This window comes from Meleagris gallopavo, chromosome 1 (assembly GCF_905368555.1).
Source record: "Meleagris gallopavo chromosome 1, MGAL_WU_HG_1.1, whole genome shotgun sequence".
NCBI classification, from domain to species: Eukaryota; Metazoa; Chordata; class Aves; order Galliformes; family Phasianidae; genus Meleagris; species Meleagris gallopavo.
In genome coordinates, this window is record NC_139404.1 from 186,619,057 (window position 1) to 186,631,661 (window position 12,605).

Below are 12,605 nucleotides of genomic sequence, written 5' to 3' on the forward strand. Positions count from 1 at the left end.
CCTGAGCTGTACTAATTGAAGTCCTCATCCATTGGTTTGTGGGACTCTGAATATATAGTGTGCCAACACCCACCCACAGAGGCAAGATGTGGGAAGAGAAGATAAATTACTCCACTTCATCTCCCTTAGGCCTCCTTCTTGCTGTCCCAGGGCCTTACACAAACAGAAAGCAGTTTAAAATATTAAAGCCTAATTTTTTTTATTTTGGGTCACACAAACGACCGGATTGCCAAATCTATCGTAACCCAGCAGAGTCAAAATGATTCAGACCCTTCCCAGCTCAACCCAACCCAAGCCTGCCTGATGCTGACTGGGACACCTGCCAGGTACCACAAATAGGGACGAGGTGATTGCTCTCATTCTGAAAGCCATTAGCCTGAGAGCTAGCAGGAGCTGGCCTGCAGTGCCTGCACACAAGGGCTCCCCATTAAGGAAGAGGTACTCCTTCCTCTGTGGGGTGATGACATCAGTCCTTTCCCAGCTTTGCCTGGGTTCATGCAAGGGACAACAGCTTCAATTTCAGCTATGTGGGAGAAAATTGATTGTCCCTTCTCCCCGTGAAGTACCAGGGCAGGCAGTGCAGCATGTGTGAAATTGGAGGGACATGAGACTGCCTTGAATCCTGCTCTTTGTGCTCCTTTTGTAACTTTGCTCCGCTAAATTGTGCCCAGCTCTAAACAGAAAGTAGGCAACTGAAAACAGAAGTGCCAAGCCCTGTGTACCCCTGAGGCATCCTCTGCTTTCCTGCTTCATACAAAAAGTTAATAAAACCATTTAACAGTTCAATTTAGATTGCACTTCTAGACATCATCCAATCCAACCCCTCAAAGTTAGATCCAACTTTGGCTTTAGGTCAGGTTCACTCAGCCTGATGAGTTCCAGTATCTCCATGGATGGAGATTTGAGATTCCTGAACTACTCCTATTCTATTCTATTCTATTCTATTCTATTCTATTCTATTCTATTCTATTCTATTCTATTCTATTCCATTCCATTCCATTCCATTCCATTCCATTCCATTCCATTCCATTATTTTTGAGCTACCTAATCCAAAGTTTATGTATCTTCATTATGCTTTTTCCCCCTAAATTGCAGTTTCCCTAGGTGCAATTTGTGTTCATTGCTCCTCATCCTTTTGCTGTGCATTTCTAGAAGAATCTGAGCCAACCTTCTCTACATCCTTCCAGGATCCTCTTTTACTCTCTTCCAGCTTAATAAAACATGGTCACGTTGATGGCCCTCCTCTGGACAGGGCTGACTGAGTGCAAGCAAGCATAAACTCTGTCTGGGAAAGTTCAAGTTAGATTTTAGAAAAAGTTTCTTTTCAGAGTGGTGAGGCATTGGCACAGGCTGCCCAGGTGGTGGAGTCACCGTCCCTGGAGGTGTTCAAGAACCATGGAGATGTGGCACTGAGGGACATGGTTGGTGGGCATGGTGTGCATGGGTTGATGGTTGGACCAGATGATTTTAGAGGTCTTTTCCAACCTTAATGTCCCTCCACAACTAGAGGGATCTATAAGCTGTGCACAGTAGTGACTTCTTCCCAGAGAACTTCTCAATCTTTTCCCATTTGTAGAAGCAATGGTTCCCCTTTGTTTTTGGAACACAGAATAAGAGAATGGCTTGGGTTGGAAGGGACCTCAAAGATCATCCACTTTCAACCCTTCTGCTGCAAGCAGGGTTGCCAACTACCAGATCAGGCATTAGATCAGGTTGCCCATCTAACCTGGTCTTGAATGTATGACTCCAAATATCTCTTAACCCACTAAGCACCTATAGCATCAACCTTCCAGGACCCTTCAGGCAGCAGTGCCTCAGCCTGGAGGAACATTGCTCACTACCGTAGCTGAGGTTGAGAACAGGCTGACTCCAACACTGCAAATCTGAGCAACTTCAAAGATTTGGGCCCATTTTGCACATTTCCTTGTGTTTTGAGAAGCAGGGCTAGTTTTTGGCAAGGCAAAGACAAATTTCAGCAGATTAAAATGTCGCAGTATCTTACTTTGTTGTTTCAGCTGGCATGGAAAATGCATCAGTAATTATCACAGGAAACTATGGAGGGGGGAGCACAATAGAAAGGGAGCATTGGATGAAGTTTTGATGCAGAACAAAGCAGGCTGTGTCCTGCCAGGCAGCTCCAGAGCAGCACACTCCCCCCATGGGGGTTCACCCACTCTGAAGATAGACATGAAGATGTTCTCAGTCCTCTGGGGGCTCACCATTGCCAAGGCCTTTTGGGCCTGCTGTGCTCTGCAGCAGAAGAGGCTCCTGTATCTTCCCTTGCTGCTACTACATTAACTATTCAAGAGCCAGCTCCAAGACTTGTGTCTGAATAACAAAACCATAGAATCATAGAATCACAAAGGTTGGAAAAGACCAGTTAGATAATCTCGTACAACCATCAGCTCATCACCACCATGCCCACTAACCACATCCCTCAGTGCCACATCTCCACAGGTCATGAACACCTCCACAGACAGTGACTCCACCACCTCCCTGGACTGCCTGTTTCAGTGTCTCACCATTCTTTCTCAGAAGAAATGTTTCCTACTATCCAACTCGAATCTCTCCTGGCGCAACTTAAGACCGTTACCTCTCATCCTAAGGCCATTATCTCTCATCCCAAATCACTCATTGTCTGCAAAACAAGCCAGATCAGAACAGTCCAAACTCCTGGGTAGGAATGGACTTCAGTGCCTTGGGCTTTGAAGTGCAGGGCCCTAAAGATCTGGCCCTTATGTTACATTATTTTGAGGATTATGACTTTTCACCCTTACTACCCTCTCCAGAGATGTGGGTCGACAGTGTCCTAGATCTGTTCATGGAGGATGTGAATTATTTCCCTGAGCACTGATGCTTTGCATTTCACTGCTGTTCTCAATGACTTGCTCCATGCCATTTCTAGATTTATTTTCTTAATGTCTTACAGAGACCCTATGGGAGAAGGATAACAATAGCCAGCAGACACGAGGGTGAAGCATTGAGCTGCAAATGCTTCAACAGCTTTTTGCTTCAGCTTTGTTGTATTTGACTTTATTATGCATTTGGAGTGCATCTGGACAATCTCTGCTCTGCTTTCCAAAAACAAGCTGAATGTTCATGTGAACCAGGATTTGGAAAAGCTCTGTGCTTCCTCTGCATCCATAAATTTAAATATATTTTCTTGGCTGCCCTTCACTGGAGCTGTTGAATGGGTGTTTGCTGTTGCCTGGGCCCTAACACTTGGCATGGTTTTAATGGCAGAAACACAAGCAGGCAAGGGTAAAAATGGGAAGACAGGGCTGAATTTGGCCATCCTTTCCATCACTGCAATGCCATCCGGACGGATGCCAGAAGGAGAAATGGGCAGCAGTGTGGCTGCTTGCTGCTATCACTTAGGGATATGCTTTAGTGTTATGATGATGGGTTAATAGTTGACTACATAGAATCTATTACATTACCTTAGTGGTCTTTTCCAACCTTAATGATTCTATGATTCTATGATCACTTCTCCTGTTAGAATGCCTGGGTTCAGCCCAGAGGCCAAGCACATGATGCCTTGGCATCAGCACTTGGCAGCGCTTTTCTCATTGCACCTGTGCCACTTCTGTATGCTGCCCCTGCTCTGGAGGCAGGATAACATCACCAGGTGCTTCTGCCTTTTCCATCTCTGCTAAGCTGCGGAGCAAATCCTTTCCCTCCGATTTGCTCCAGTGCAGCTCCACTGACATCTATGGGGCTAGTTCTGCCTTACACTAGAACAAGCAGAAAATCAGCCTCAGGAGAGTGGTTCTCTAATGTTTACAATATTTTCAGCATGCCTGAGTGTCAGAGATAAATTCCTACTGTGAAAGCCATTTTCCTGAACGCACCACAGTTTCAGATGCTCTTTCCTTTGCTGGCCCTGTTTGTCTGGAGTCCCCAGAGAGATTCCCGAGGGCTGCTCGCTGGCCTGTGATATAGTGCAGATCACCCACTGAGCCTCACACAGACTGGATGCTTTGTGAGCATTTTCCTCTGTGTGCCCTTCTCTATCTCACATCACATACAGACCAGCCAAGCTGGCTCTTGCTAATTACTTGAGGAAGCAGTTTTCTGCAATAGCAGCATTCAATCTCTTTGAAAAACAGATTGACTGATGTGTTGAAGGGTACTTGGTTTTCTCTTGCCACAACTTGTAGTGACGGGGGGGTTTTTTCCACGTCTCGCTTTGTGGTCTTTTTGGAATTGAAGCATTGTGATTGTTTGGATATTAGGAAACATTTCTTCTCAGAAAGAGTGGTAAGGCACTGGCACAGGCTGCCCAGGGAGGTGGTGGAGTTCCTGGAGATGTTTTAAGACATGTGGAGATGTGGCACTGAGGGACACTGTTGGTGGGCACGGTGGGGATGGGCTGATGGTTGGACTACATGATCTTAGAGGTCTTTTCCAACCTTAATGATTCAATGATTCTATGATTAGCCAACCCCTTATGCAAACCAGCTGTGCACTCGCCTGCATAGAGATGCTTCTATTGTTACATACTCAGAAATTGTAATTATCAAAGACAACTATTGAGCTGAGGCCAAGGTACTGTAACTTTGTTACTTGAGTAATGGGGCTGAGATGCAGTTCAGAAGATGTGGATGGACTGGAAGCATGATGCGGGGAGAGAGAGGGAGGATTAGGAAGAGCAGAGCTGAGGAGAGCCCTGCTGTTGGTCTCTCTGCAGTGTATGCACAAGGGACAAGCAAAGGCACACCCTGTCCCACCAGGCTCTGCTCTGCAAAGCACACTGCTGAAACAGTGTCCACTGTACACCTTGCTTCTCAAATCCCTGCATGTAGCACCTTTAAAAGGACACTTTACTGTGAGGGTGGTGAGACACTGGAACAGGTTGCCCAGTGAGGTAGAGAATGCCTCCTCCCTGGAAGCACTCAAGGCCAGGCTGGATGGGGCTGTGAGCATCCTGGTATAGAGGGAGGTGTCCCTGCCTATAGCAGGGGGTTGGAACTACATGATCTTAAAGGTCCCTTCCAACCCAAGCCATTTGATGATTCTTTGACACAGACTACCTTTCCTGGAAGTCCCACCAACATTTTCCTGCTGTTTTAAATGGTTTTGCCAACACCATTTGTCCCTTCTCAGCAATCACAGAATAGAAAGCAATTTTCCCTTTGTCAGAACCAAGAGAAACAAAATATTTCTCCAGTTATGCTTCTTTCTTTTAAATGCTTTCTTTTAAAGGCATCTGTTGCTGCTCACGCTTTGACCTGACACATTGCTGCATTCTGATTGTTCCACTCTTGGACCTTTTCCTCTGATCACCCACACAGTGATTAGGGGATTTCTCAAAGTGAGACTGGGATATAGTGTATGAGCATGCATGAGTGTGTTCACATCCTCATAGATATCTCAAGCTTGGTATTGCTGAGAATGTGGGGCCCTGAACTCTCCCCTCTTCTTTGCTGTTCAGTCTGCCAGAGTGGGTGATCTTGTCTCTGAAAACAGTGGGGGCACAGACACTGCTGGGATGCACTTAGTGAAGCACTGGCACAGGTTGCCTTGAGAGGTGGTGGATGCCCCGTCCTTGGAGACACCAAGGTCAGGCTGGATGGGGCTCTGAGCACCTGATGGAGCTGTAGGTGTCCCTGTTCTTTGCAGGGGGTTGCACTATATGATCTTTAAGGGTCCCTTCCAATCCAAACGATTCTGAGACTTTAGCATGGGTCCAGCCCTGTTTCTTCAGGGAGTCCCACCTCTAGCAGTGGCACGGTAGAAGCTGAGCATTTCTGCTGGTGGCAGACCTCCAAAATCTGGAGAATGAGCACGGACACCCAGAAAAAAAGCAAAATCTAAGAACTATGCCATTATCTATTGTTCCTATCAATTCCTTGGCTGCTCACTGTTTTCTCCTGCAATCTTTCTACTTAGATGGCATGGCGTTTTACCAGGTGAATATGTCACTGTACACATGGCTTAATGAGGCAGGGAAAGCAAGAGGAAATTCCTCATGTACATCCTTCAGTTGTCTGAGTTGTTAATCGTTAATACTGAAGCAGCAGAGCACTCTGTGACTGGTTCCCTCCCCATCATCTCCTTTTTTTTTAACTGGACCCAGCTGGTCTAAGCCTGGAAATAAATTGTTTTCTGAGCTAACAAAAGGACCTCATCCTTAGTGCTGAAGCAAGTTTCAGTGAAAGAGGTTTAAGAAACCACAGACTGTAACATTAAACCACCAGATTAGTCCATTGTCCATTAGTCCATGTCTGAGGCATGGATGCTTGCAATGCCCTCACAAATAAGAGAGAACGCTGCTGCCATTCTGCACCTGGGTGCCTTGTGTGACACCATGGTGCCATCGTTTGCTACAAGGATGTGGCCATTGCCACCTCTGCTAAAGCAGAGTCACTGTTAGGTAGCAGCTATGACTCCTTTTTGGAGAACTGAACTCATCTGAGCTTTAAAAGCAAAACTGTGGTGAGATGACGGTATCGACAAAAACTTCTAGATTTTCTGTGCAGCTTAATGCAAAATTACTCATGTCAATAGAAATTACTTCTCCTCCAGAATAACTGTGCTCCCACTAGGTTTTGTGTTTACGTGGAAATAATGAGAGAGAATATCATTCCCCACCGCCGTGACATACCAGTAAATTTCTGCTTCAGCTGTGGCTGTGGCACTAAAGAAAAGGAGCAGGTAGAGCTCATTTTCTCGAATCTCAACAGATGCAGCAGCACCATCTGCTGGTGTCACTGCTCACGGTCATGCTTTGCTCCTGAGCTGCTCTCCTTTTGCTCCCAGGCTGCTGGCTGATTAAAAACCTGATTAAATGGCCAGGATCATAGGAGACACTGGAAGACTGGTGAAAGCAGGTTTCTTAGCCTAAAAGGCACCAGCAGTGCCTGAGGTCTCACTAGCCTGGGCCTTACTTGAATTCTTCTTGTGCTTCACCCGGGATAGGACATTAGATTAACACTACACGTGAACACTACTACTTGGAAATACTAATTCTCAGAAGACATCTGCAAGGCAGGAGAATACTGGTTTCTCAGAGTCAAAGAGACGCTGAATCTCAGATAGAAAATAATGCCAAACACCCAAAGATTTAAGAGCACGGTTCCTTCCACAAGGTTTATAACAGCTATCAGTATCATCCTGGAGGTGTTCAGGGCCAGGTTGGATGGGGCCCTGGGCAGTCTGGACTAGTATTAAATGTGGAGGTTGGTGGCCCTGCCTGCTTGATGTTGGAGCTTGATGATCCTTGAGGTCCCTCCCAACTCAAACCATTCTGTGATTCTATCAGTAGGATGGGGAATCCCTTTGCTAAGATGACACTCACACAGTGTTTTCTCTTTTCAGGCACTGCTTCTGTTGCAGTCGCTGGCCTCTTTGCAGCTTTAAGGATCACAAAGAACAAGCTCTCTGACCATAAGTTTGTCTTCCAGGGAGCTGGAGAGGTAAGAATGTTCTTGAGTTTGTTCCTAAATACCATCTAAATTAATATTAAGTGAGAAATAAAGTCAACCAGGAAACACCCTACAAGGTTTGGCTTCCCAAAGACAAAGCACAGAAGCAGGATCTTTGTCACTGGTCAGGAGTGGGCCCACAGGTGGACTTTGCTGCTGCACAGAAGTTGTCAGCATTCAAGTGGCATGGATGCTCCAAGGCTGCCCATGTGTCAATAGGACATCCCTTATGAGGCAACGTGAGGCTGGCTTGAGCCCTCAGGGTTTGTATTTAAGGTAAACCAGACCCTCTTGAATGACATAGTCAAAAGGAATTAGACTTAAAGAACTTTAAGAACATGACCTCAATTTATGCAGTCAGTTGCATTGCCTCCAGGGCATAAGTCAGAGTGTCTGTCTGGTGCTTTGCACAAAGTGAGAGGAGGAAGAAAAACCTAAAGCTTGGACTGTGCACTTGGTTCAGGTCTCAACAGCTTCTCACTTGCAGGCCCATGGGCAATATGTGCCATTGTACACAGAGCAGAAATTCTTCCTGCTCTAAGCGGTGCTGGGGGGTGACCCAATACATCTTTTGTTTAAAATCTTCCCCCATAAGATGCTGATACCCCAATGAAATGATTATTTACTGTATTCCAGGCTGCAATGGGCATAGCTCACCTCATCCTCATGGCCATGGAAAAGGAAGGAATTTCACGAGCAGATGCCATCAAAAAAATATGGATGGTGGACTCCAAGGGACTGATAGTCAAGGTAAATTCATCTCCAAAGCTATCTCCACTTCCTCAGCACCTCCTGCAAGCTAAAGAGAGGCGAGAGCAGGCAGACACCTTGAACCCTGCTCAGCTCTGGCACAGAGGCTGTTGTTTCACTGGTGTCAGCAGAGCTGTTCCTGCTCAGAGAGCTGGATCTCATGGTAACATGAGTAACATGGTAACATGGTAACAGCATGAGCAGCACTGGCTGTCCCAAAGGCAGCACTTTGCTATGGACCCCTGAAGTTGTAGGATGATGTCTCAGTGGCATCAATCTCAAGTAACGCTGGAACTTGTGCATGTCACTTATATGGGACATCACAACAGCTTGGTGATCCAGCCTGGACCAGCCCTGCTCTGCCCTCCCTAGCTCCTCATAGAGTCATTAAGGTTGGAAAAGACCACTAAGATCATCTTGTCCAACCATCAACCCATCACCACCATGCCCACTAACCTGTGTCCTTGGGGCACCTGCCCCCATCCCTGTTTGAAGAAGGGCAGGAAGGTGAAATGAACTGGTGAGTTACTCCAATATCTTTCTACCTATTGCCAGTACCCTAAAGTTCGATTCCTTCTTTTCCCTCACAGGGCAGGAGCCACCTGAACCATGAGAAAGAAATGTTTGCCCAGGACCATCCCAGTGTGAACACACTAGAAGAGGTTGTGCAGAAAGTGAAGCCGACAGCAATTATAGGTGGAGTTCCCTTAACATGACCTTTTCATGTCAATTCAATTTTTAGGAGAGTTCCTATCTTTCTTCCAGGGCCTCCTTTTGTTCTCAGAGTCAAAATGCAATGAGTTTATTGGGTTTCTTTTGCCCATAGTTGAATTCTCCACATCATTCCCTTCAGCCGTGGGATGGAGTCTTCCTCTCTGTTAAAGCCCTCCCAGATGGGCTGCAAATGGAGGTGCCACTGCATCAGAATTTGGGGCCCAGACAAGCAGGGCAGGATGAGGACAACAGGCAGCTCAGGCAGGACTTTGTGAGGCAAAGCACTGAGCCCAAGCACTGACACCACCTCCCTACCTGGAGGAGCAAAGGGGCTTCAGTTTGAGGCAGGTTTCTAATTTCTTCAGAGCATAACAAAGCAACATTTGCACCTGCATCTCTAGAAATGGATCCCGGCTCTCTCCCATGGTTCATTAAGTGATAAGAGGCATTCAAGAGGGATCAGTCCAATGCTCTGATGTCAGAAAGCACCAGCTCACTCTGCTGCTGTTGTTTTAGGTGTCGCAGCCATTGCAGGAGCTTTCACTGAGAAGATTTTGAAGGACATGGCAGCTTTCAACGAGAGGCCCATCGTGTTTGCCCTGAGCAACCCCACGAGTAAAGCAGAGTGCACAGCAGAGCAGTGCTATCGCCTCACTGAGGTACCAGGTCTCAGCACAGGGAGGATGGGTGCTCCAGGCATGCTGCTGATATGGCTGTAACAAGGAGACCGTAGGGGGCATGGTGGGAGGACAAGTGGTAATAGGTATAAGGGGAACAAAGAGAGGTTCAAGCTGGTCATAAAGAAAAACTGTCCACACTGTGAGGAGGAGGAGCAGGGGGCAGAGAGCTCATGTAGTCTGTGTCCTTGCAGATTTTCAAGTCCAGACTGGATAAAGCCCTGAGAACTATTCCAACCTCACAGCTGACCCTGCCATGAGTTTGGACTATAGATATCCTTAGTGTCCCTACCAGCCTGAATTACATTGTGAGCCTATCCATTGTGAGCTTATAAAGCTCACAATGACAAGATGCCCTCGTCTCTCAGACTGCTGTCCCCTGCACTTTGCCACCTTATCTGTTTGTGTAACAGCTCTGTCAGCCAACTCATGCTCAGTAGCACTGAAGAACTGTCACAAGAATTGATTTGGGGTGAGAGAGAAGGCCTTGTCTCATTCTCCCCTATGCCCCACTGCTACCTGCTGCTTCTTTGTCTCAGTGCTGCTGGCTGGGGTAGTTACACAGCCCCCAGATCTTCACTCCATACATAAGCCCTTCTGCTCCATAGATGGTTGATAGCAATAGGAAGAAAGACGCCTTCTCAGCAACTGCAGAGCACTTGCAGTTGGGCAGTGCAAACACCTGCTCAGTGCTCAGTGGCCTTGTTCATGACTTCATGTGTGGCTCTGGGGACCAGACCTTCCTAAGTATCAACGGCAGGGGATGGCTTTCCCAGAGATTTGTCTACCTGATTGCTGGAGTTTCTTGAGTATACACCGTGGAGAGCAGCAGAAATATAAAATGGCTCTTCTGAATTTTCATGCCTCTTTCTCTCTCTTTGCTCAGGGCCGGGGTATATTTGCCAGTGGGAGTCCATTCTCAAAGGTTACCCTGCCCAATGGTCAGACCTTCTTCCCTGGCCAAGGAAACAACGCCTACGTCTTCCCAGGAGTGGCGCTGGGAGTCATAGCCTGTGGAGTCCGGCACATCTCTGATGACATCTTCCTCATCACAGCACAGGTTTCCAATGGGCTAATGACCACTTTTTAAAAAAGCTATAAGGGGCAATTCGAGAAATTGGCTTGGGGAAATTGCACAGCATCAGAAAAAAAGTCATTGTTATTCCTAGTCTCAAAAAAAGTTCATGCTTCTTTGCATCATGCGTCTACAGGAGTGGCAGTAAGGTTCCCCTCATTACATTATTTACATTCCATCACCACAGCTGCTCCCCTTTCTAGGAGCTTTACCCAGGGAGACTCCTCCTTGAAGATCTCCAAAAGCCACTGGGACACAGTCCTGAGCACTCTGCCCTGGGTATCCCTGCTGGAGCAGGGGTTGGAGCAGATGGCCTCCACAGACCCCTCTTCCAATCTCAATCAGTCTGTGATTCTGTTTATTACCTGTCCAGGCACAGCATTTCTATCATCCTGGGCTCCAGTTTTAAGTCTATACTGAAGTGCATAAACACACATATTTTGAATAGTTTTGCAGGTTACGTTGCTGCTTAGGTTTCAACCATGTATTGTATATTCCTAGCAAAAGTGGCACATGCTTGAGACCATCTATATAAACTGCCTTCCTCTTGTTTCTAGTCTATTGCTGCTGAGGTGACAGAGCAGAATCTTGCAGAGGGAAGACTCTATCCCCCCTTGAACAGCATCAGAGAGGTATCTTTCAAAATCGCTGTCAAAGTAAGTGCTCATTTATTTTCACTGTGATAAGGAGGGCAGGACCAGCCCTGGCATTGTTACTGTTTTGTGTATTCTTTAATCCATCTCATTCTGTAGCCTAAATCAATGTTTCTCAGGAGTTCTTCCAGACAGAATTACTGCTTTGATCTGTTCTTGATTCTGAATGCCTCACAGTTCTCAAATATCTCCTTTTTTGCTTGGAGCTGTGAGACTTCTCAGCACTTGAAAAATCAGGTTTAGGATTGACATCAAACATGTATCAAGTTGCCAGAAGATTCTGGCAACTCCTTTTGAATTTGATGGAGACTTAAGCACCTAAATATTCTTTCAGATCTAGGCTTGTTATCTAATGATGGAATTTATGCTCTGTGTACATCAAATTTATAACTCTCATTCAGGGGACACCCACTGAGAATCACATTGGCCTGCTAGGAGTTACTGAGAGATGCATATTGTAACTTGGGAGCTTAAGAGTACAAGTGGAGGTGGCTGAAGGGCTGCTCACCTTCCTCAATTGCACAACACAGGAGCTGCAAGCAGCTTGCATTCCCAAGGGATGAAGTGCAGCCAGCTTGGGAGTCAGAAGAATAATAAGCAAAACGGGATATGATTTTGAAGGGGGAAAAAAATGAAATTGGATGATGCAACCAGGGCTGAACAGTAGTTGGTTTCAACTTCATAATGTGTCAGTGTTATTTCATCAGCTCACGCTGCTTGTCTTTTTGCAGATTGTTAACTGGGCCTACAAGCATGGTCTTGCTTCTTGGTACCCTGAGCCAGCAGACAAAGAAGCCTTTGTGAAACAGCTTGTTTATAGTCCTGATTACGATTCCTTCGTTATGGATGATTACACGTGGCCTGCTGCAGCCATGCAGACACAAGATGTATAAGTTGTTGTGAGAACTGTTTCCTCATTTTTTCCATCGGTTCCCATGGTCCATATCACTGCTGATATAAAATGAATATTAGGCTTGAGGAATTATAAAAATAATTGAATCAAAGTACTTTTTTTTATTATTATTATTATTTGGCACTGCTTTTTCTTTGTGGGAGCATATCAAGAGGAGGCAAAATAGAGTCCACACTGAGAAGTCAGTACCCTGATGAGAGAGAGAGGCTATGCTTCCAGTCCATTCCAGTCTGCACTGCAGCTTTTGCCATCATTTAAAGCCCCACAGACACCATGAATATCGGTGTTCCCTCTCCAGATTTGAAAACACTACATTTAGTCTGTACAGAGGCAGGTACAAGAGGAAGCAGAATTTTCCAGGGAAGGTCAGAGGCAGAAAGTAATCATGTGGCTCAT

At 46.2% G+C, this 12,605-nt stretch overlaps 1 protein-coding gene across 2 annotated transcripts in view; it reads left to right on the forward strand.

Annotated features, from left to right (window-relative positions):
* The window catches only part of ME3 (malic enzyme 3), a 114,127-nt gene extending 101,827 nt beyond the window's left edge, over window positions 1-12,300 (forward strand). For both annotated transcript variants that reach the window (XM_085216414.1, XM_085216413.1), the window contains 7 exons: window positions 7,321-7,418; window positions 8,064-8,177; window positions 8,768-8,873; window positions 9,408-9,550; window positions 10,455-10,628; window positions 11,201-11,299; window positions 12,028-12,300. In XM_085216414.1, coding sequence (XP_085072540.1) covers window positions 7,321-7,418; window positions 8,064-8,177; window positions 8,768-8,873; window positions 9,408-9,550; window positions 10,455-10,628; window positions 11,201-11,299; window positions 12,028-12,189 — 896 coding nt within the window. In that variant the 3' untranslated portion in view covers window positions 12,190-12,300. The remainder of the gene's footprint in view (window positions 1-7,320; window positions 7,419-8,063; window positions 8,178-8,767; window positions 8,874-9,407; window positions 9,551-10,454; window positions 10,629-11,200; window positions 11,300-12,027) is intronic.
* The last annotated feature ends 305 nt before the right edge of the window (window positions 12,301-12,605 follow it).